This window comes from Zeus faber (assembly GCF_960531495.2).
Source record: "Zeus faber genome assembly, chromosome: 10".
In the NCBI taxonomy this organism is placed as follows: domain Eukaryota; kingdom Metazoa; phylum Chordata; class Actinopteri; order Zeiformes; family Zeidae; genus Zeus; species Zeus faber.
In genome coordinates, this window is record NC_137199.1 from 20,662,482 (window position 1) to 20,685,003 (window position 22,522).

The 22,522-nt window shown below is 43.2% G+C and overlaps 1 protein-coding gene across 1 annotated transcript in view; it reads left to right on the plus strand.

Moving 5' to 3' along the window:
- Positions 1-22,522, plus strand: part of ctnna1 (catenin (cadherin-associated protein), alpha 1) — a 111,696-nt gene that overhangs the window by 78,320 nt on the left and 10,854 nt on the right. Inside the window, exons 14-16 of the mRNA XM_080008363.1 lie at positions 4,844-4,954; positions 11,868-12,049; positions 18,713-18,818. Of these exons, the coding sequence (XP_079864489.1) occupies positions 4,844-4,954; positions 11,868-12,049; positions 18,713-18,818 (399 nt within the window). The remainder of the gene's footprint in view (positions 1-4,843; positions 4,955-11,867; positions 12,050-18,712; positions 18,819-22,522) is intronic.

A 22,522-nucleotide genomic window follows, 5' to 3' on the forward strand; every position in this document is an offset into this window, starting at 1 on the left:
CATTTATATACTACTTTGTGTTAACCTATGCATTTCTATTGTTTTCACCTCTTTGATCTATGGAATTGGGGTCAGTGGTCTCGTCTAGGGCTGTAGGAATGAAATTGATATATAAAAAAGAATACCACTATCAATATTAGTCTTACTTACTTACTTAGTTCCTCCTGTTCCTTCTGGAACATTGGGCTACGAGTCCCCTCCATTTGCTCCGGTCCCTGGCAACCCTTCTTGCTCCATGCCAGCTGACACCCATTTCATTAAGGTCTTCCTTGGCTCTGTCTCTATGTCTTCTTTGGCCTCCCTCTCTTCCTCTTTCCACCCTCTGGCATCCAGTCCATTGCCACACTTGCCGGTCTCTCTCTTGGCAGTCGGAGTACGTGCCCAGCCATTCTCTTTCTCCTAGCAGAGACAATATCGGACAGGGCTGCCACCCCTGCCCTTTTCATCACCTCCTCGTTGGTGAGGTGATCTCTCCATGAGATCCTCAAGATGGATCTGAGGCATCGTCGATGGAAGACATCCAACTTGTTGGTGATGCTGGCTGTCTTCATCCACATCTCACAGGCGTAGGTCGCTGTTGGGATGACCACTGGCATATAGAGGCGTAGCTTGGTGTCCGTATTGATGGCTTTGGACGACCAGATGTTGCGGAGCCGTTGGAATACTCCTACAGCTTTGCCGATTCTAGTTCTTGCATCTTTCTCCAAGTCTCTGTATTTGAGTTGTTACTTCCAAGGTATGTGAAGTTCCTAACGTACTCTACGTCATGTTCGCCTACAGTGAGAGGTGGAGGGTGTTGGTCCCGTCCGACGGTCATGGCCTTTCTCTTTTCTTGGCTTATCCGTAGGCCGACTTTTTCCCCGTGCTTATGGAGGTTGTTTGTCATCTCTTGGAGTGCAAGGTGGGTGTGACTGAACAGAGCCAAATCGTCCGCAAAGTCCAGGTCGGCCAGTCTGTCCCCTCCCCACTTGATGCCGAAGATTTCACCAGTGATGGTCTTCCTCATCACAAAGTCGATGACAATAATGAAAAGCATTGGTGACAGGATACAACCCTGTCTTACTCCGGTGACTATGTCAAAGTCTTCGGTTGAGCCGTTGTTGGTTTTGACTCTGCAAGTGGAGTTGTGGTACAGGGCCCTGAAGATGTTGACGTATTTTGGTGGTACACCATACAGCTGGACAATCTGCCACAGTGATTCCTAGTGGATGCTGTCGAAAGCTTTCTTAAAATCTATGTAGTTGATCATGAGGGGTGTTTGGAATTCTTGGCACTGTTCAATGATGTTGCGAAGAGAGAAGATCTGTTCGGAGCAGGACCTTCCTTTACGGAAGCCAGCTTGTTCTTCCCTCAAGAAATTATCCACCTCTTCTTTTAGGCGTTGGAGCAGTACACTGCAGAATACCTTGCCAGGGATAGACAGCAGTGTGATGCCCCGCCAGTTGTTGCAGTCCACAAGGTTTGCTTTCTTAGGCAGCTTCACAATGACCCCACGTCTCCAATCGGCAGGAACTTCTTCTGCATGCCAAATCATGTTGAACAAGCGGGTGAGGCTCTCCACCACGACCCCCTGGCCGTGCTTCAACAACTCGGCAGCTACCTCATCGAGTCCCGGTGCCTTGTTGTTCTTGAGGCTCTTGATTCCTCTGGCAACCTCTGTCCCGGTTATCTCCTCTGAAGTAACATTCAGGGTTGCAGCTGATGGTTCCCGGTCAAAACTGAAGAGTGTAGAAGGCGCTGGCTGGTTAAGAACCTCGCTGAAGTGTTCCACCCACCTAGCCTCCTGTTCTTCGTCGCTCAGAAGTGCCATGCCATTCTTGCTCCTGATTGGCACACCGGAGCTGCTCCTGGAGCTGGTTAGCTCCCACACGAACCATTAGAAGTATTCAAATTAAAAAGAAAAATCACTATTCAAATGCTGAAATTGCCATTCAAGGGGAGTGAGCCTTTGACCAGAATGTCCAGTAATTCCGCAGATGTGGTGATGAAAGCGGGAAATAAACCCGACCATCCCCGACAGAATGTCCTCTGGTGCAGAGGTGAGGTTCTCAACCACCGGCTCATGGACCGACCGTTCCGGGCTGTGGGACATTTGCCACCGGACAGTGAGGGCGGGATTTTTTCAGGAGCAATCTGCTCCCCAGCGGCACAGCAGCAGGAAACAGAGTAAATTAAATACATCTTGAGTTTTTATTTGCTTTGTTTGGAAAAAAGATCGCTCTGATCGTAACCGTGCGTAACGTGCCCCCGACCGTACTAAATTTGAGCATCCAATTTTTTTATATATGTGAATATTTAAAATAGTAAAGCATACAAATTTGAATGTAATTGTAGAGGAATTACCTGCAGCCTTAGTCTCGAAAGTGCATTGCGGTAGTGCTCCCAAACTCTACTCCAGCTCCCTTAATAATGCTGATCAGACTAACACCAAATGAGAAAATGTTAATGCAATATTTACATTATAATAAGTAATTGATTTAAGATGGAGGTTTTAATTAGTATCCTTGTTGAAATGAGAGTCTGAGAACTACATTCAATTTCCTCTCTTCCCCTGCTCCACTCTTGTTATCCAGATTGATTAAGCCGTTAACACGGGGCCCATGGGGTTGCCCGAATGCTACCTGATGTGTTTGAGGGAGGGCAGGCGTTGGTTAAACATCGTCCGAGATTTATGAGACACCCTGCCGCTTATAAATGTATCGTGTATGTATGAGGTTTGGTGTCATCAACTTTGGCCAGATCAAAGCTGTTCTATGCGCACATTTTGAAAAGGCCTCAATCTGCATTCCCTGGGTGTTAGCTGGAACTTTAGCATCAGGTGTTGTAAGTAATCAGCACAGGTTTCATAGTGATTAATCAGCAGGAAAGAGCTCAGCTGTTAAGCAAGTTAGCTTGCTTAGGTTCAGCAGTCTGTGCAGGAGTTGGCCTAAGCGGGCTCTTGATTGTAGTGGATTTATATTGGGCACTGTAGAGCTTTTTTTTTACAAGTGTAGCACAGTTACAGGTTTGTTTGAAATGGTGTTGCAGTAATCAGTGTTGTATTTATCCGAGTTCAGCTGCTGTGTCACTCCCACAAGAGGACAGTCGGGGTGACTGTCCTTAATGTAAAACAAAACTGTCCATATGTGGTGATATATTCTGTGCACACACCACTTCTGGGAAAGTCTTCGACCAGAAATGCTAAGATGATCTTGGATGCTAACCTTAGATTTCCGGCTCGACAGAATATGATTCTGCAAATCAGTCAAGGAAAAAGCTGTGAAACGGTTTCCCCGCAGGGCTCGTCTAAACACACACACTGTCTTTCTTTCACACTCACGTGCCACACTGTGGGTTACTCCTCTATTGAAACAGACAAGTGTTTGGTTGGGACTACTTAAGACGGACAGAGTCTTTAACCTCTGTAAGTGGAGGGCTGGCGGCCCTTTTCTCGGACTTCCCCTGGGCGCGCGACAAGCACACAGAATCTGAGGATAGTTTGCCTCCGAGACGTCAAACAAACGGTCTCCGTCGGATGTTGCTGACATTGAGATACAGCGGCAGCTGTTTCTTCCTTTTCATGTGTGTGGCATGTCGCTGCCGAAGGTGATCTTGCACGGTCTGTCCTGTGAAGAAATGTAGGCGGCGTACTGCTCCTCAAGGGGCAGGCTGGCACAGGGCTTCAACTTGGAAGCGAAAATGGTTCATATTGCTGTTTGACTGCTTCGATCCACGATAAAGCCACAGACAGAAACACTAGATAAGGTTAAGGCCTACATTTCCAATTCCATTTTTAACTTTGGGCTATCTTTGTCACCTCTTTAGCTTCCCATGCAGCACCCACCAATCATTTCCGAGCCTCCCACGTCTACAGGTTATCTGTAGCGCAGTCCGCAGCAGGTGATATCTCTGCACCGCTGAACAACATTGTCTGGCTTGAAAGCGATGCCTGTGAGTCACTATTGCTCTGCAACTCAAACCGTGCCCCCCCCTTCCCTTAGGAACAAGAGCACAAGAGCATCTCTATTCCATACAGAAGTACAGGGTTTCTTCAGAAACAGTCCGCTATTTTTAGATGTGAGGGAACCAAATCCATTACAGAAGGCGAGGTATTAGGACAACTGGATACGCAGAAGTAACGACGGGCGCGATAATGCAGCTTTCGGCGTGACAAAGCACCTTTATCTGCTTGCATCATCCTCCCCTCGCCCATAGCGCAGCCAAATGCATATTTCTGTCAGTCAAGGTTTTTTTTTTTTTTCTTGTTTTTTGGTTTAAGCTTCCCAACTGAGAGCGTGCCGACATTAAGGTAAAGTTGTTCACGGTTTGTTTTGCATTCAGTACAGGGCAGGCGGCGTGGTTTGCGATCAGGAGGCAGTGGCACACATTTATGCCGCTACCTCATCTGTGCAAATGACAACCACAGATGGGACGCTGATTGAACCGTTTTATCCTCAATATGCTTCATACCAGTCTGTACCTTCATTTTCGCTCTCAAAATGCACAGGCAGCACTTTACAAATTAATTTGGAGTTTACCATTTCCTGTACCAGGATCGGGTCTGGAGGACATTTATCTGATGCCTGAGCTAACAGTGGCAAGCCATTGGTCATAGATCATAAGCAGGTTGCTTACTTAACGTGCTTCAAATGTCCCTCTCGTGCAAATTCTTCTGCATGTGTTTGTGTATTGCATTTCCTCTCACTAAATGTTTTTCTTTCTCTTTCACTCAACCCTCCACTTTGTTTCTGCTTGCCTCCTTTCCTTCCTATCTTTTTTTTTTTTTTTTTTTTTCCCCCAACTTTTTTTCACCAAAATGCCCCCCCCTCATTTCTGTCCCTCCCTCCTTCTCTCCCTCTGGCAGACTCCAGAGGAGCTGGATGACTCCGACTTTGAGACAGAAGACTTTGATGTTCGCAGCAGGACCAGTGTGCAGACTGAGGATGACCAGCTCATCGCCGGCCAGAGTGCCAGGGTGAGTCCATGTTTGCCATGTCTGCGATCAGCAGGCGCACTGTGCACAATACTACAGTGCCACTATAGTGCTCATGGAAATGAAATATTTAATTTCTGTATTAGACTGAATTTGTTGTGAAATACTTTTGAGTGCATGTCAGGGAGAAATTCTCATTAGAAATAAAATGTCTATATATAAAATCGTATAGTTAACCATCATCAATATCTGATTGAATCAATATTGAATTGAATACAATCGTCATCCTTCTTTGTATCAAAATCGAATTGTGAGATTATGTTCAAAACGGAGCCTCACTCCCTCGATTTGTCACAGTCTGCTATTGCTCATCAGCATCAGAAGAATGGTTACTCCTTTTTCTGCATGGCCAGGCCCCTGTTCTGCCTTTGCTCTTTTAAAACAAAATCAGACTGAGCAGAGATGTTTAATGTGGCATTTGTTCTGTCTGTTGTCCTACTTCATAGTGGGGGCCCAGTATAGTGGAATTGGAAAGCACGCCCACCTGGCGTGGAATCTAGCTAAGTACACAGAGGGCCTGCTGCGCTGCATTCAGCTGTGGTTCTGTTTGCATCATTTAGAGCTGTTCTATTTGTATTCCTATTCCATTAGTTTGTTGAGCCTGCAGAGGATCTGCTGGCTGTGTGAAGCAGGAGTACGTCATCCTTGGACCCTGAACAGCCTATTTAAGCTTACGAGACTCTAGAGAGAATCCCTATTTACAAGTAATAGTATGAACGTTCTCACCGCTATATTTGATTTTCCTCCTTTAAGTGTGTGCCCACTTTCGCTTCACACGGCCATTAGTTCAATGTCCAAGAGCCTGTTGGGAAGCTGATCTTTAACCGTCTAGCCCAACTGAATGAAAAGAAATAACGTGATGATAAGTATTGCTAAATAAATGCCCTAATATTGGTCTTCTCTAATGGCCAGAGGCACAGAGTGAAATAAATGTATATTTTTCTTCACCCATCGAACTAACCTCCGCTCTCGGGCTCTGTCAAGAGACACTGTGTAGTATAAAGTGTGGCTCTGGCACTATGTAGAAGGGGTTGTGAACCCAGCCTTCAGAGTACGAAATGAAACCGCTAATGATTTCACAGCCCCCACTTAACCATGGGCCAATCAGGGAAATGTTCAGCCCAGAGGGTGGCTGTTGATGACTGTTATCTACAGTATGGTGAGGACAGTCGAGGACGCTTTGTCACCTTCTCTCAGCACTCATTCAAAGGAACAAAGTTCCACAATGAGATGTTTATATAATATAAATTGGTATATATATTTTTTTTATTAACCAAAGTTGAGAAGACAAATGTTAATGCAAGGGCTGCAGTCAAAAACAACCTGTATTTGTTGGTGCAGCTAATATTTTGAAAACTAACAGGAAGGTCAAGTCTCCTTTGCTATCATAATCATTGCGCTACTAAATGGTGAAAATGTGGGGGGGGGGGGAGACAAAAAAATATATATTCTGAACTATTCTGATTGGCTGTTCTCTTCGTTATTTTCATGATTAATGCTATTGTCATGGAGAAATTCAAATTTGATATTTATAAAGTTGACTTGAGCTCATAACTAATGGTGTAATGGAACATAGTTGATCCATACAGATCACCCTCCACGGTTTGGCACAGGGGTGCAATGGATAACAGACCCATAACATATGAATATAAATGCATGCTCCGGCAGGAATAATATAATCAGACTTGCCAAACTGCACGCATTTTGTGAACCAACTACGCAATTCTCAGTCAATACACAAGTACGAAATGCCACCTAAAACTACGCAACAACAAAAAATAAGTGTGTGTGTGTGTGTGTGTGTGTGTGTGTGTGTGTGTGTGTGTGTGTGTGTGTGTGTGTGTGTGTGTGTGTGTGTGTGTGTGTGTGTGTGTGTGTGTAATTGTAATTTGATTACCGAAAACAATCAATACAACACAATAGCGTACATTTATTGGGCATTTAAACAATATCCCTCGGATTGGACCAGTTGCTACAACCTGTGGTTCTGTAACTTCTCTCCTCTCACTCACTTAACATCCACAGATACGCAGCAGTGCTTTATTATCCACTGACGCTGCATTGCTGAGGTAAAATGGGAATTGGGAGTAATAATCAAGCACCAAAATGTGACCTTGATGTTTGCATATTAAACATGAGATGCACAGATCGATAGGCCCGGTGACCCGAATCGGGCGGTTTTCAACCTGATCGGCCAGGACTGGTGACCGGCCGTTCAGTATCAGATATATTTTCCAATTCTGTGCCGGTCAAATGCACACGCCCGATGCTGTGCCATGTACTATACTGGTAAAAGTGCTTTAATACTCAAACTCGATACGTTATGTAACGTAGTTGCGTAGTTGACGCTCAAAAAAGAGCAGAAGAAAGAAAAAGTCAGCTGTTTGGAGGTACTTCAAGGTGAATGAATAAGATAAGATCAGCTATTTATCTATCGCCTGACAATATTCCAAGATTGTGCAGACAGCGTTTCTATCGCTGTCACAGTGGAGCTCCGATCGTGATGTAAGGGTCAACTCTTTTTGAGACTCGGTTCTTGATGAGTCACTCAGTAAAACAAGTTGTTCCATTTGATTCAGTTGGTTTAATGCACCATGAGCGAAGGAAGACTTTTGGTGAACGAGTGTGAGAAGAATTGGCCATTTATTTTATGTTTTTATTTTATTTTTTTTAACAATTGCAATTTCATTTGGAATGGCAAGTTCCATATAAATATAATTTTAATGTATATTTGCACTTAAAAGTGAAAGACTTTCATTTGAAATTTGAACTGGACATTACAGTTACATGTTATGTCCTACTAAAACTCAGTGGGAGTTACAGGTTGCATTATACTAAAACTTGGTGACCGTCCCAAATTCTACTTCACTATAACTCAGTGACCGTTCCATGTTATCATTTATTTTATTGGAACCCTGTTACAGTTTCATGTTCTATTATTGTTCCATAGTGAATAATGAACAGTCATAAGCACACAGCATCAGGATTCTAGACAAAATCAGAAATCTCACGATAGTAGTAACTGAAAATTGCAGCGGTAGTCCGCATGTGCAGCTGTCCAATCACGTGAGCGTGATCAGGTCATGGAATGTATTTCTCATCGACGAACAGCAGATAGGAAATCGGAATCCGCAGGTCAGGTTGAAAAACAAAAAAAAAAATAGTAATCGACCAAGAAAATTTCATTCACTTCATCTCTAGATGGTAAACATGTTCAGTAACTTCAAAAGATGATGCATTTCAAGGGATATTTCCTAATCAAATAAATAAGTATATATATTTAGCTATAGTAGCTTGCATACGATGTTATTAGCGTCATTACAAGACGGCTACGGTGTGAATAACTGGAGTCAGTAACTGCAGTAACTCAAACGCCATGGAGACTCCCTGTTGCACTATTGTGGAACTCAAAATATTTTCCCAAGGTTGGCAGGTCTGCATAATTTATACAATACATACTGCTTGGTGCGCCCACTACCAACAACCTATCGAAGCATATGTGACAGCGACTGGTGAAAGGTGGACCATGTCACAGAAACCCCCAAAACGCCCAGATCAACTCGAACTTTGTTTTTTTTGTGTGTATTATACGCAGAGTTGTTCTCTTGGTAGGAGAACATTCCCCAAACAGTAATAATAAAGCAGTCAAATGTAAGAATCCTCATTTTATTTGTATTGACAACTCAAATGCCTTCCTTCAATTTAAGTTTAGAGATACAAATTAATCTGCATTTGCAAAATGTATTCCAAATGCATGACAGCCTATTTATCTGTGAAGTGGGTGATTGAAGCCCCTTTTCCACTTGCACTGAAAGCCGTAAATCTTCTGGCAATTTTCCGTATTGGCGTCATGTGGGAAAGGGAGCCGGTCTCAATGTTCCGTAAAAGTAAAAATAAAATAAAATAATTCCTCAAGTAAAAATAATTTCCGGCACATTGCAGTGCGGCTGTGAATGGAAGTAGGGGTGGAGCCGAGTCCAAATAAAGCATAAATAGTGGGTTTTGAGTAAAATTTATTTTATACAAATATTTGAAAGGTATATTTGTTTTTGGGTATATTTGTTTTTGGGAAGAAAAATAACATTCAGACAAATGACGAGTCCGAACATTGGTGCTCGGCTGCAAAGACGAGAAACTGAAACGCATCCAGTCTCTATGGAGACAGGTCCTTAAATTCTTAAAGTTTATTCTTTTTCCCATTAAAAAATGCCACTTAGACCCTGGACATGTCTTTTACAGTAGGGGTGCGAGGGTGTGGGGACATCGGGTACAAGCCTTGCTTGCCCGCCGGCTGCACCGCCGGCTGCACTGCCGTGTGGCACTGGAGGGAGAAACGGGGAGAAAGTGTACGACAGGTTGAAAAGGATCTCACCGATTTAATAACGTTGGCTTAGTATTATTGGGTCCGGGGTTGGGGGCTCTGCCTTCTCTGTCAGCGGAGGGAACCGAGACAGTATAGGCGGGGAGACGGGGAGCGAAGCGCTGGTCTATAAATTAAACAGGTTCTGTTGCAAAGTCTTGCATGATATTAGACACCTCTCGCAAGCATTACGTAATGTATCCGTAACTGTCATCTATGTGGGAACAGACTCCATACAGAACTTTTCCGTAAAGGAGGCCATGTGGGAATGACTTGCTTATCAAGCTGCTCTTAATAATGTGACTAAAAAGCAGTGTGTGAGACAATGCCTGACATACTTGATAATCACCTTGTATTAATTCATGAAGTGCTATGCAAATACACAGCACTAATCAATAATTGGTTATTTTTTCTCCCTCAGTGTATTCCTGTATTGCCTTAAAGCAGGGCTCAAATAACATGCTTATACGGAGCAGTGGCTTGGATTCCACTGTACAGCCTACTTCTATATAGCTGTAGACTGAAATGGAGTAAATAACACAACGCGGCAGCCAACATCTGCTCTACCATCGATAGTATCGTGGACAAACAAGCGTTGGAACATTTAAAGCAGCATTTTCCGCGTTAACACAACTATCTAATTGTGTCATTGGTCAGAATGCTACAGATTTCTTCCACCACAATGACGCGTAACAGCACCGGTGTGTTCTCTCTGTGGACGTTGCTGGCAGATGTGCTGCTGTCAATGCCAGTGGGAGTTTGCATAGGGATCAAACATAAGTGTTTTGTTTAAAATTGCTCCACGTCTGTCCTGAATTTCTACACGAATGAAGGAATATGAAATCCATAATGTTGTAGCATGTTGCAGTATCTGCTGTGATCTTTGGCATTTCACTATTAGGGGTGTAACGATTCCGATTTGAAATGAAAATGAGCGTTCGATTTTGCACTTGGAAATCACAAGCAGGTTTGTGATTCTCCCCGTATTTTTGTGGGTAATATTTTCTGACATGGTCGCCATATTGGGGAGGTCAAGATCCGCCGGTAAACAGTGAGTGGACTGTGGCTCGCCCAACTCCGAACCGACTCAATTTATTCGGAGTTGGGCGAGCTGTGGTCTGCTCCGTGGAGGGGTCCGCTGTGGCGCATCCGTCAACACACTGCTGACTCCTCCAATATGGCGGACACGCAGACTAGGGCTAGGCAGTAAAACAATCTAGATAATTTTTACGATAAAATCTTCCACGATAACGATAATATTTTTGAGATTTATTTTCGATCGTTTTTTGATTCTGATCATGATCAGCTGATTGTACAGAGAAACAAACATGTGACGTAAAACAGCTGCCCGACATGTGTTAGGTTCCAAGTGCGCCGGGGCTTCCTCCGCTCCCTCCCTAGCCGGAAAGTGCACAGCGGGGATGAAGCCCCCGGAGCTGATGCGGCGGATGTTCCTCAAACGCTGACTTGAACTCAAACTCACACTCCTCCCAACCCGAGCCCAGTGCGGTCCCATCCCTGCAAAAGGAGAGCGATAAAAGAAACAATCCACAATTTTCAGGGACATCTGGTCTGTCACGGTCGGGGAGAGTCCCTTGTCCCGCTCCAAACGTCCCCGTAAATATAATCACAGAGCGCGGATTCGGGAACTGCGGACTGTTCTCGGATGACAATTCATTTTATTTATCTATTTTTTTTGTTTACACATTTATTATTTTATTCAGAAAAGCCATGAGAATACACTTTAAACTGTAAATTGAGCATTTTTATTGTTATTAAATATATATTGTGATAATTATCGACATCGATCAATTTTTATAAAAAAAATCATAAATCATAATATCATTTTTGGCCATATCGTCCACCCAACCACAGGTAAATTGAGACCCGATCGCGTTTTAATGCATGTAGAAGACAAGACACAGGTGATAATTTGCCTTTTCTGTGCTTATAAGTAACTTATTGTTTATTCTCAAGTCTAGTTTTGATAAAGCTCTTAGCTGATTAGGTGTGTTGTTTAAATTCTCTTATATTTTTTAATTTTTTTATTTATAATTTTTAGCCAATCAGTAGTTTTCTTTTGCACTTGATCAAAAGGTTCTGACAAATAAAAGATTATAAGGACTTGTCAACAAGAATATCCAAATTGACGTATTTACCACATCGGCTCAATCATTGATATGATTAAATTGCAGCAGCCCTCCAATAAAATGTGTATATGATTTGTAGTCATTCTAACTTTATCCACCAACACCTGTGATAAGCATTTGTGTTACGTGTCACGATAATCTCAGTGTTAGAGGATTGCTGCGCGGACATTGTTGCTCTGTATGCTTTTTAAAAATCTAGTACAGCATTGTGCCTCACTGCTACCAGACACCCGGCACGCTAGGTAGCTAAAGGCTGATTGTAAAAAGTAACAAGGAGCCGCAAGCTGCACCTGAAAAATGTTTTGGGGTTTTATTTTGTGGGGGTTTGCATTGGAGTGCATTGTGCTTACCTGGTCTGCCCCTCTGTTGCCCCCTCCCCCTTCAGGCCATCATGGCTCAGCTTCCTCAGGAGCAGAAGGCAAAGATTGCAGAGCAGGTGGCCAGTTTCCAGGAGGAGAAGAGTAAGCTGGATGCTGAGGTGTCCAAGTGGGATGACAGCGGCAACGACATCATTGTGTTGGCCAAGCAGATGTGTATGATCATGATGGAGATGACGGACTTCACCAGGTGAGCTCCGAGCGACAGCTCGGTGTTGTTTGTGGCTAGCCCAGCCAGCAGCTACTGTCTATATTTTTATTTATTCCTTTTTTTTTTTTTTACCTTAGCAATTGTCTTACTAATTGGTAACACTTCCAGTATTCATAACTGACCTTTCCTAGCTTTGTAATAGTGGGATACGAGCCTGTGCTTGACGTCGCCACACTGCTACATTCACGGTTGTGATCTGCACGTGTTCTCTTACTCAATCTTCACATTGATATTCCCCCAGTTGTGCAACAGCAGCAGAATACCTCCAGACACGACGCATTCCTCACTTTCAGCCTGCGTCAAACGCAATCACCCAATAAGACCCCATTTGGTTCCCATCTCTGCAATATTTTATGCAGCCAGTTGAACAGTGCTGTTCATGCATCACTAGTCCTCCTTGAGCCGTACTGTAGGTGGAAAATGTTTTTGTTTTTCCTGCAGAGCTATAAGTAATATGTCATACCTCCCCTCCCCCGGCATCTGTGCAGTGCCGTGTATAGAAATGTTAAATGGTAAAATGCTTATGTTAAATGGTCTTTCTGCTTGGATCTGCTCCAGGCTTCGTGTTTCTTCCCTTTGTGCTATATGTACGCTGCACACACTGCATCTCCCATGACAGTGTCTATTTACATTTATACAGCTGTTTTTGCCTCACAACTAGTAGTATCGTCCTCTTATGTTAATTTACTTCCTTCACTCAGAGCTCCGTTTCCAATTTGTAGAAATCAGGTGAGCTTGCAAAATCCCTGTAGAAAACAGAATGTAGACATAAACTCAAATTGCCAATCCATTACCTGCCTTCAGGGCAATTTGTTCCAATCTGCGTGTGAAACATAGTGGGATGCTAAATGCGTTCTATCTTCCCTGTATATGTGCATTAAAAAAATACGTTTGATGTTTGAGGCATTGGAGCAACCGTCAGCAGCGACAATCATCAACAACCCTCCTACTAATTGCTGTGGTGAGGCGGGCCTCCCCCTTGCGCCGGGCCTGGGTGGGGGTGCCTGCGGCTGCGTCTTGTGCCTGCATCTCTGAGGGTTGGTTGTATGTGTGCGCCCCTGGGGTGCGGGGTCTCCTCGTGCTCCCTGGGACTGGGTAAAGTTTCTCGGGCCGGGCGCGGGGGTTGCTCCACGGCCCTCTGGCTTCTCTGGGGGCCCGGGGATCATCTGTGGCCGCAGGGCATGGAACTTGGGGCTTACCTGCAGCCGTAGGGTGTCTACAAGGCTGTGGCGTTTGGGGGGTTTCGGGGCCCTTTCCACTTGAAGGCGCCGCGACATAGTACCGACCTTCTACACCAGTACCAATGGGGATAAGTCATGAACACTCACCGGTGGACATCTTACACACACACACACACACACACACACACACACACACACACATATACAGGCGGTCCCATCACACACGCACACACCGCCACACCTGCTTGAGTGCACCCCAGCACCCTCCTGGTTGCATTCCTCTCCTTTCCTCCCTCATTTGCTGCCATAACTATGACAGGAAGAGGCCACGTGACCAGTTGTAGTTCCAGTTTTCCTGGACCTAATTCACTGTTTTTCAATACATGTTGTCGTCCAATGTTCATGATTTTGGGTAAATGTTGTTTGTTTCTGTTTATTTGTCTCAGCGTGGTGATTCTCCCCCTCTTGGAGTAGTGATCAGTTGTTTATAGACCCAAACATGATAATTAGTTCTCTAAAGAGGGTGGGAGATGGTGGTTCTCTCTAACCAAAAACTGCACTTATGTCATTCTACAGGTCGTCCACAGGACAGAGTTATTGCAGGAGTTCTTGATGATTTAAGAATTAATAAAGAGTTGCATTGCAGGTTGAGAACTTGAACTCCACTTGCAGACTAACTGTGTCCTGCATGCAATGGCACAAATTCTCTGTGTTGTATGCCCAGCATGCTGACAACACAGGTCAAGAAAATAAAATAAAATAGACAGAGGTGTAGACAGATGTTTTTCTTTTTCGTTTGATTCCTACTTGTATGAAACAGATCTTTTGAACACAACCGAGTTAAGGGACTGTCCCTATCATTGCGTAATGTAATGAATTAAACAATAAAACCTGCGTGTACCGTGTCCTACAGGTCTCCCCGTTGCTAGTGGAATAAATTTAGTAAAAACTGGATGTTTTTGTGTAAATACTTGTAAATAATAAATCCAGCACTTCTGTAACAAGGCGTCTTTCCCGACCAGACTTATATGAAGCTGTTAGCGCGCAAATGAGTACGTGCTTCCACTTATGTGGAGGACGTGAGTTGAATAGGCGGTCCTTAAATTTTCCCCAGGACACATTCACATTTACACTGCTAAAAGAATGTGGCCATATGTGGCCCAGACCACCTGGGAATGTGGTCTTGGAGATCTCCTCCCACATTGAGGATGCATTGAGTGGTGTAATGCTATTTACACCTGGCATTAGACCTGTCCACTGTGTGATCATCACCAAAGATGCATGTCAATGCCATGTGTAAATGGGGGCTAAATCCAATCTTCACTCATCATGCTTAATTAAGAGAGAGAGGAATATGTTGCACATGTTATAAACAGTTGTCAATTCATGATACTTTCTCTTAATCTCTTCATTTTAATACTTGATATACAATCTTGTTAAGAATAGTTAAAAAAATAAATATTTCTACACAATAAATATAGGGCTTCAAATAAACAGCGTGATCAGTATCGGCCGATACTGCTTCCAGTGATCGGCCCCAAAAACCCTGATTGGCTCACTCTTTATTCAGATACATAAAAATCATGGGAATGTTTGTCCAAAGCACAAGAAATGTGTGTGCAGAATTGTAAGGTCAGGCCTACAGTAGTAGGCTGGACCCTACTTCAATCCCTACTTCAAACCTACTTCCCTACTTCAAACTTTCTTTTCAGTGCCTTTTTGAATGCTGGCACACCATTTCTTTTCCAAATAATTTATAACTGGACAGGGAGATCAGTGGGAATACATTTTGTTGTTTGGATTTTTTTCTATTTTGCCCCCTCTGCAAAAAACCTTATGTGTAAATCTGTGCGAAAAGGCCAGTTCATATCGGTGGAAAAGGTTAAATTATTTCTCTGACAGTAGTCCAGAATATATCCTGTTTACATGTGATGGAAGCTACAGTCACTGACATCCCTCCTAGAGCTGTCACAATTATTACATAAGCGCCTGATCACAATTATTTGAGCAGATTGTGGGTTTTTTTGTCAAATCCTTTGATTCCAGAGTCATGATTACATCCAAATTTAAGGGGGATTTTAATCCAACTTTGGAAAATCACAATAAATACAATGTAAATTTGTTCTGTCTCCATCAGTTCCAATTGATGGTTTTTACCCAGACAACAAGTTCTTAGTTTAAATTGTTAATCACAATTAATTGTGAATTACCATTTCATGATAGTTACTGCTAATCCTTCCTGAAAATCACTCTTGAACTGTTAATGTTATTTAAGTGTCTGTGCTTCAAACACTTAACAGAGCTGCATGGACCCTTCACTTTTTATTTATTTTTTTCTTGGAATGGTTGTGTGTGTGTGTGTGTGTGTGTGTGTGTGTGTGTGTGTGTGTGTGTGTGTGTGTGTGTGTGTGTGTGTGTGTGTGTGTGTGTGTGTGTGTGTGTGTGTGTGTGTGTGTGTGTGTGTGTGTGGCCGTTTCGGTGTGCACCCATGCCTTTTTAAACTTTCAAATGAATTACTCAGAGGACATCTTGTGCCTTGTTCTGAGTCACGGCAGTAATGACGATGAAATGCTGCCTTTCCATCCTCATCTATTTGAATGAGTCAAAGGTTCTCCGTCTCCTTGGCACTACAGGTATAGCATTAGAAAGCTATAACGAGTTCAAAATGCTGACACAGCCAGTGATCCCACTCTGAATGTCTGCTGAATTCAGTGAGTTCCAAATTCTATCCATTCCCCCAAGCGATAAAGGGGAAAATAATTACAAAGCCTCCAATGACGTATGTTACGTTGCATGTTATCGACATGCAAACGATGCAACCGCAAACCCTCACACAACAATGATTTATTTTATATTAATCATATTCACCAACTGCACATACATTGTAATTAGTTCTGGAATATTGCATGGAGGTTTTGAAATCAAGGCTTTTTCTCTTTTACCTTCGTCTTGTCATACAGACCAAAAAAATCATAGTGCTTTTTCTGAAATAATGGCGCAATCATGTTTCCTCTGGAACAGAATATTTCATATACATTTATTCATTTTTTCCGGTTGAACACATTGTATATAGCAATATACATTCAATTAGCTTTTATGTCTCGCTTAATCTCAGGAAATGAGATGGGTCTGGTCATCAGGACATGGTGATGTTAACAATAAATTTCGTAAACGTCAGACTTTTTGGGAGCTAACTCAAGCTAAATCAGTGCATTTACTAATCTCAAAGATGACAAACATATCTGGTCATGATGCAACTTTCCTCCGCACAGTCTAAATGTGCCATATACCTCAAACATCATTTGTTATGCAACGTTAGAAAATGTAGTTAATCTCAAGCTTTAGTCCTTTATTCCTTCAGCATGTTTGCCTCATTGAATAGAAGGCACTCTAATGTGGTTAATACCTCTATAACTACACCCACACCCTAGACCTACACATTTCATACCTATACAACATTCGGTGGTGTAGGGTAGTACTGCATTGGGTGTAGTAATGCCCATACATTGAATCTAGAAACTTGATAATATATATCTAATTACAGAAAGAAAACACTGAAATAATAGGTTTTGAAATAACAACAGCAAATATAGATTTATTTTTAAATGATCATTATTCCTCTTCTGAGCGAGAATTATTAGAAATTATAATAATTGCTTGTCCTTCTGTGCCCATAAGGGTCTGGATCTGTGTGCCTGTCTGTCGGCCCATATAGCTTCACATTATGTCTCACATTAGTGCATGGAAGGTCACTAGACTGCTAATTCAGCCCACACCCAAATTATTGCCCCTTCAACCTTGAACTGGCTCATAGCTTTGCCAAGGTTAATGCTCTATGAGAAAATTGATCTAGTCCTCTCCGCTGACTTATCTGCAGGCAGAGAGAGACAAATTCTTGTTAACTCCCAATTTGCTTATGGCTGCATGGCAGATCTCATGAATAAGGCATGTCTGGCTTGGACGCATGCAACATATTTGGGAGCCACCTGTCTAAAAGTGTTGTGCACTGTGGAGCACTTGGTCAGACGTGGATTTCTCCCATCTGGACTCCTGAGGCTGTCACTGGACCTGACAGTTCCCCAGCCCCTCTTCCATGTATAAATCCAGTATATAAATCCGATAAGGAAAAATCAGGAACTCCCCTTATTCCCCATCCCTGCTGGTCTTCGCCTGTGGTGTGTTAAAAAAAAAAAAAACAGGGAAAGCTAGCAACAGAAGAGTGAGTTTTGCTTGGTACAGCACACTGAAGGCAGCCCTACTTATGTGGTTAATGCATAAATAAGCCAAAGATTTTTCTCCAACAGCAAATCAATGTTTGCTATATTTATGAGGCGATTCGAGCATAGAAGTTTAATCACTATTAAAGTGAGTGTGTGCTTGTATGCAGCCAAGGTAAAACCCTATCTCTCAAAGTTGTTGTTTTCCACTTCTTCACTTCGCCTTTAAGCCCATTACAATACCCATAGCTCTGTCTCTGGGGTCTGGCATGTCCCTTGGGAGCTCGCGGTTTGTGCCGTGACGCATGGCCTCTTCTACGAGGTTCCTGACTGGCTCTGCAGTAGAGGGAGAGCATGAGAGGGGATGCGTTGGAGATTGGAGGGGAGGGGGGTGGAGAAAGGGAGAGAAGAGAACACAAAATTCCATCTGTTCTGGGTTGGATGGCTCATTTTTTTTTTTTAGCCTGGAGAGAGCAGCTTTGAATCCAATTTGTGCCCCTTGCCAACTGTGTCCCAGAGTCCCTTGTGGGGATACAAAGCTGGCAAATAACTGACAGTAGGTTGGGTCAGGGGTGGGCTGGCCTGTGGTAGAACTTGCCTTGTTTGGGATTGAGACGGAGGTATTTCAGCGGAACAGAGCCCACGAGTAATTCATTTTCTTTTCTCTCGTGCCTCTACTTCCTCTCGTTCCATCTTCTGTTAACCTTCCTTCTGCTGTACCTTCATCGATGGCAGGAAATGACGAGACAAATGACTAGTGGGTGGCGTGTGCTGTGTTGTTTCGACCATCTGGATCAGCTCATCTAATGCAGCATGGAACAAGTCATCCTCAGCCACCTAATAAAGCCAGTGAAACCACTTTAACAAAAGGTGCCGAACAAGCAAACACAGCAGGATTTGACAGGAGAATATCTGTTAGGAGAGGGAGCACAACGGCAATGGCCACAGCTATCCTGATGGCCTCCAAACTGAAGGCTGTGCCCCTGACTTTAAATGGGTTATAAAACGTCCACATCCCTGGCTGATCAACGCAGTGCCAGAGGTCTGCGTGCGCGTGTATGCGCTGCGAGCGTACATGTTGTGCAACTCTGACCTATTCCTTCCTATATATCTGCCTGTCTGAACAAAAAAAAACAACAACCTTCAAAAACACAGTGGCTCCACATCTGAGATGCTACTCTTGCATAGAGAATGAGGCTGCGGTAGATGAGAAACGGTGAGTGATCTTCCTCCTCTCTCCCCAGGGGGAAAGGCCCGCTGAAGAACACGTCTGATGTCATCAGCGCCGCCAAGAAAATTGCAGAGGCCGGATCAAGAATGGACAAACTGGGGCGCACAATCGCCGACAATGTAAGTTAAAAATGGAGCCACTCCACAAGTTTGGTGCAGACTCTAGTCAGCCACCAAGCTTAAAATGCCTACATATTTTTAATCATTGTTCTTCGCTGTGAATGTGCTTGATTATGGTGGTGGTTTGCTTTTAATGTCCTGTGTAAATTGACAACGTGCCAGCCAGGAAAGTAATTTTCCCTCTTTCAACCATGGCAGATTGTACTCATTCATTGATGGTTTTACATATGTCAACATGGAGGGAAGAAAGCACTTCATCAGAAGCCTTTTTAGACACTCGTTTTTCATAGTCCAAAAACCACAATCGGCTGATTTTATGTTTTTTTTACTAGGGATGCGCCAATTCGATGTTTAAAATAACAATTTGGCCGATAGCCGACGCCAATGTTTTCCTAGGTCCCCTGAACGCATCACCACTTATTGCATGGAAAACTGCAGATAGCGGTGTCTGCGTCTTTTAAAATCGATCGTGGATTAGATAAATGCTAAAATGGGTCGGAAAATATACTTTGGCGGCCGTTAATATACGTGGACGGCCTGCCCAAGTAAGGTATGTTTGGGGAACACTGGGTAAACATCGGCCATTGCCTAATTTTTACTGTTTACACTTGAAAACCAAAGAATGCATCTAATTTCCTTGGAGATTATTTTCTGCTTATATCTAATGTTTCTTTCATACTTTAATAGAGATGGTCAAACTCTATGAACTAGGTACCCAGATCCTCTCTTGATTTGTTGTAAATGTCCTTTTTTAATCCTGACTCTCACAACATGAGCTGAACATTGTTGGCCACATCTTTCACTATGCCTGTCACTTTGACAGTGGATTAATCATGAATTCCCATGTACAGAGCACCAAGAAAAACAGTAAAAAATGTAAATAAGTGTTTAATTTGACACTTGGGGCCAGGAATAAGCTGAAAAAGTGGGCTAACCACCCAGATGTAATGTGAAGATAATGCCAGTGGATTTGTGAGGCTAAGCTACTTTATTGGCTGAAACTGAGACATCTGTCTGTATTGGCTATGGTAACATTTTAGTATGCTCTCAAATTGCATATCTGAATTTTGCCAAAGCAGAGCTCAGTGTGTTTGTGCCAGAAATAATAGGCTCAGTGAACTTGGCAAGTAGGGCATCTTTTTGTGTCATTGTATTTCCTTAAGGATTCTGTTGGACATCTTTTTCAGTTGCAATATTTTTTTATTTACGTATTTATTTTTCACATAAATGTCATCTTATAGTTGATTAATTATCAACTGGGAGAGAGTATTACTGTAGGCTTCTATGATTTACGTTGGTATTTAATGTACGACCATGTATGACCACGTATAATGGTACACCCCGTCTTGGCTTTTTTTGTTTTTTTACCTTTCAGTTATGACCTTATAGTACCTAACCGATGAATCGAGAGCACTTTGATCCGCACCAAAACCATTCTCCATCACAGACTGCTCCCCTTTCATCTCCCATTTCCCAATTCCCCATTCCATCATCTTTCCACATTCTGCCCCTCACCTTGGAGACACTGCTCCTTGACATAGGAATACACATATTCAATTATCAATGGCCTCATACTTCAATTTAATACTTGCACTGTTCCTCTCCCCTGGGAGATACTGTACATGATTTATCCCGCTACTTATTCACGTGCCACCTTTCAGACAGGAGAGAGGCTTGCTGGGTCTGCTGCTGCAATATGTATACATTGTGTTGTTAAATCATGAAGAAGTTTAACTGCGATGTTCACAGTGAGACGGCGGTTGTCAGATTGAGGCTGACATGGTGTTCCCCTGCGTAGACAGGGCTTGCCTCTCTACGGTGGGGAGATCTACCGGCTGTGGGCATTTTCTGCTTGTCTCCAAGAACACACCAGCATGCAGAAATGCAAATACACTGGCTTCAGATGCTTCCCATAGTATTTTGATTCAGATAAACATTGAGTTGTCAGGCCTTCTGTGCCTTTGACGCGAGTTCATTCACTCTAAATATTTCAGCGCTCACCACAAGTCATGGTTTTTCTTTTCGGAGCTTCAACGATTCTCTTTGAATCCCATATCTAACGCATTAAATGTTTCTTCAGTCAGACTGTGCATACACAGGTTTTTGAATAATTAATGCATGATTTTGTGCTCAACCTCTTATTTCCTTTTGTAATAGTTGTTTGTGTAATAGGGATAGATATGGTTGAAACTTGTTGTTGCTGGGCCACTTGTCAAATATTTACAACTTAATGAAAATTGGGATTTAAGAAAATTTGGAAAAAACCAAATGCGAACAGAGGTGCTTACATGCACTAAAACCAATGTGAAGCTTGAGCTCTGATTTGAATTCGAGCCCTGCATAAGGGGAACATCTGCAGCGAGCTTTCAGTCGAGAGATCTCCCTCATAATCTGCAATAATGAGCTCCAGCTGCCCCGCACTTGTGATATTTTATTTAAGTTGCCCTCTCATTCTTTCTATAGCATGCCCATGTCTATCATCCAATAAAACACTTACCTGTTCTGACCTTATTGGATCTGAATACTGGGAAGTGCTTTTTTTTTTTTCATGCCTCAGCGCAGCGTTTGAAGTGGTTTATTCACTTTAATGAATACAGTGTTATCCCCCAAAGAAAACAGATGGGCGACTGTGCAGGTGTGTGCGTGCATGTGAGTCTGTATGCCTATAAATGTGCATGCCTGCTCCCTTGACTGCTTTTCCCGCATCCACATGCGTCTAGAAGTGTTGGGTGTCGTTGCCCCCCCCCCCCCCCCTCCCCATTGCTATCGCAGTACTGTGACCGCTTATTTCTTTATCATCAATTGTATGTCTGTGGATGACTTTGTATACATGTATACAATTTCAAGGGATTTGGGAGTTTGAAGCACTCAAAGTATGAATAAATAAAGAGCTTTGGCTGTTGGTAAAAAGGACTTGGCCCAAATTGAAGACCCCCTCCAGCCTCTGATCCCATCCAGCTGTCCCTCCCTTAGTGCAGACCCAAACCACCACCAGGCCAGGCACAATCACAACACACACAGATTCTAGGACTTCATATTGGCTCATATTGAGTTGTGGGAAATGCATCCCCGGATGGCAGAAGAGTTGGAAATGGGAGCTCTGTGTGTGTTTGCATGTAGGTGAGGAAAGTCCCTCCTGAGAGATGAATCCATTAAGTTGATTCGCCTTTAATTAGCAGCGTAATTACCAGGTGGCACTTTTTTTCACATTTATTTACATACTTAGTTTATATTTAGAAGCCCATCTATACCCAAGTAGGAGATGCCATAGGCTAAGTTTCTGCAAACACGGCAAGCTGGGTTGCTCGGCGTGCTCCAGCATTAACATTGGGGTGAATCACCACCTAGATGCACAGAGTGAGTCCGTCAGGGCTAGGACTGCTCATTAACCTCGGCATATTAATCACATGGCCTCCGTGCACAGCCTGGAGGCCCTGCGAGGGCTGACTCTTTATATAAAACACATCGGCAGATGGTCTCCTACTGATAGTACAGCCTCTCCCTCCAGTTCTTTCATATGACTCTTAAAGACCGATCTGCGGTGCGTGCCGTATGTCAGGTTTTTCTTTTTTTGCAGGAATGTGCATGTTAAAGTTGTCCAGTTTTGGGGTTAGTGAAAAAGCAGACTTAAATGCATGTAATAGAGCCCTATTAAAATTTAAATAAATGAATGTAGTGTAGAGATGAGCTGCAGGATTTAGGTC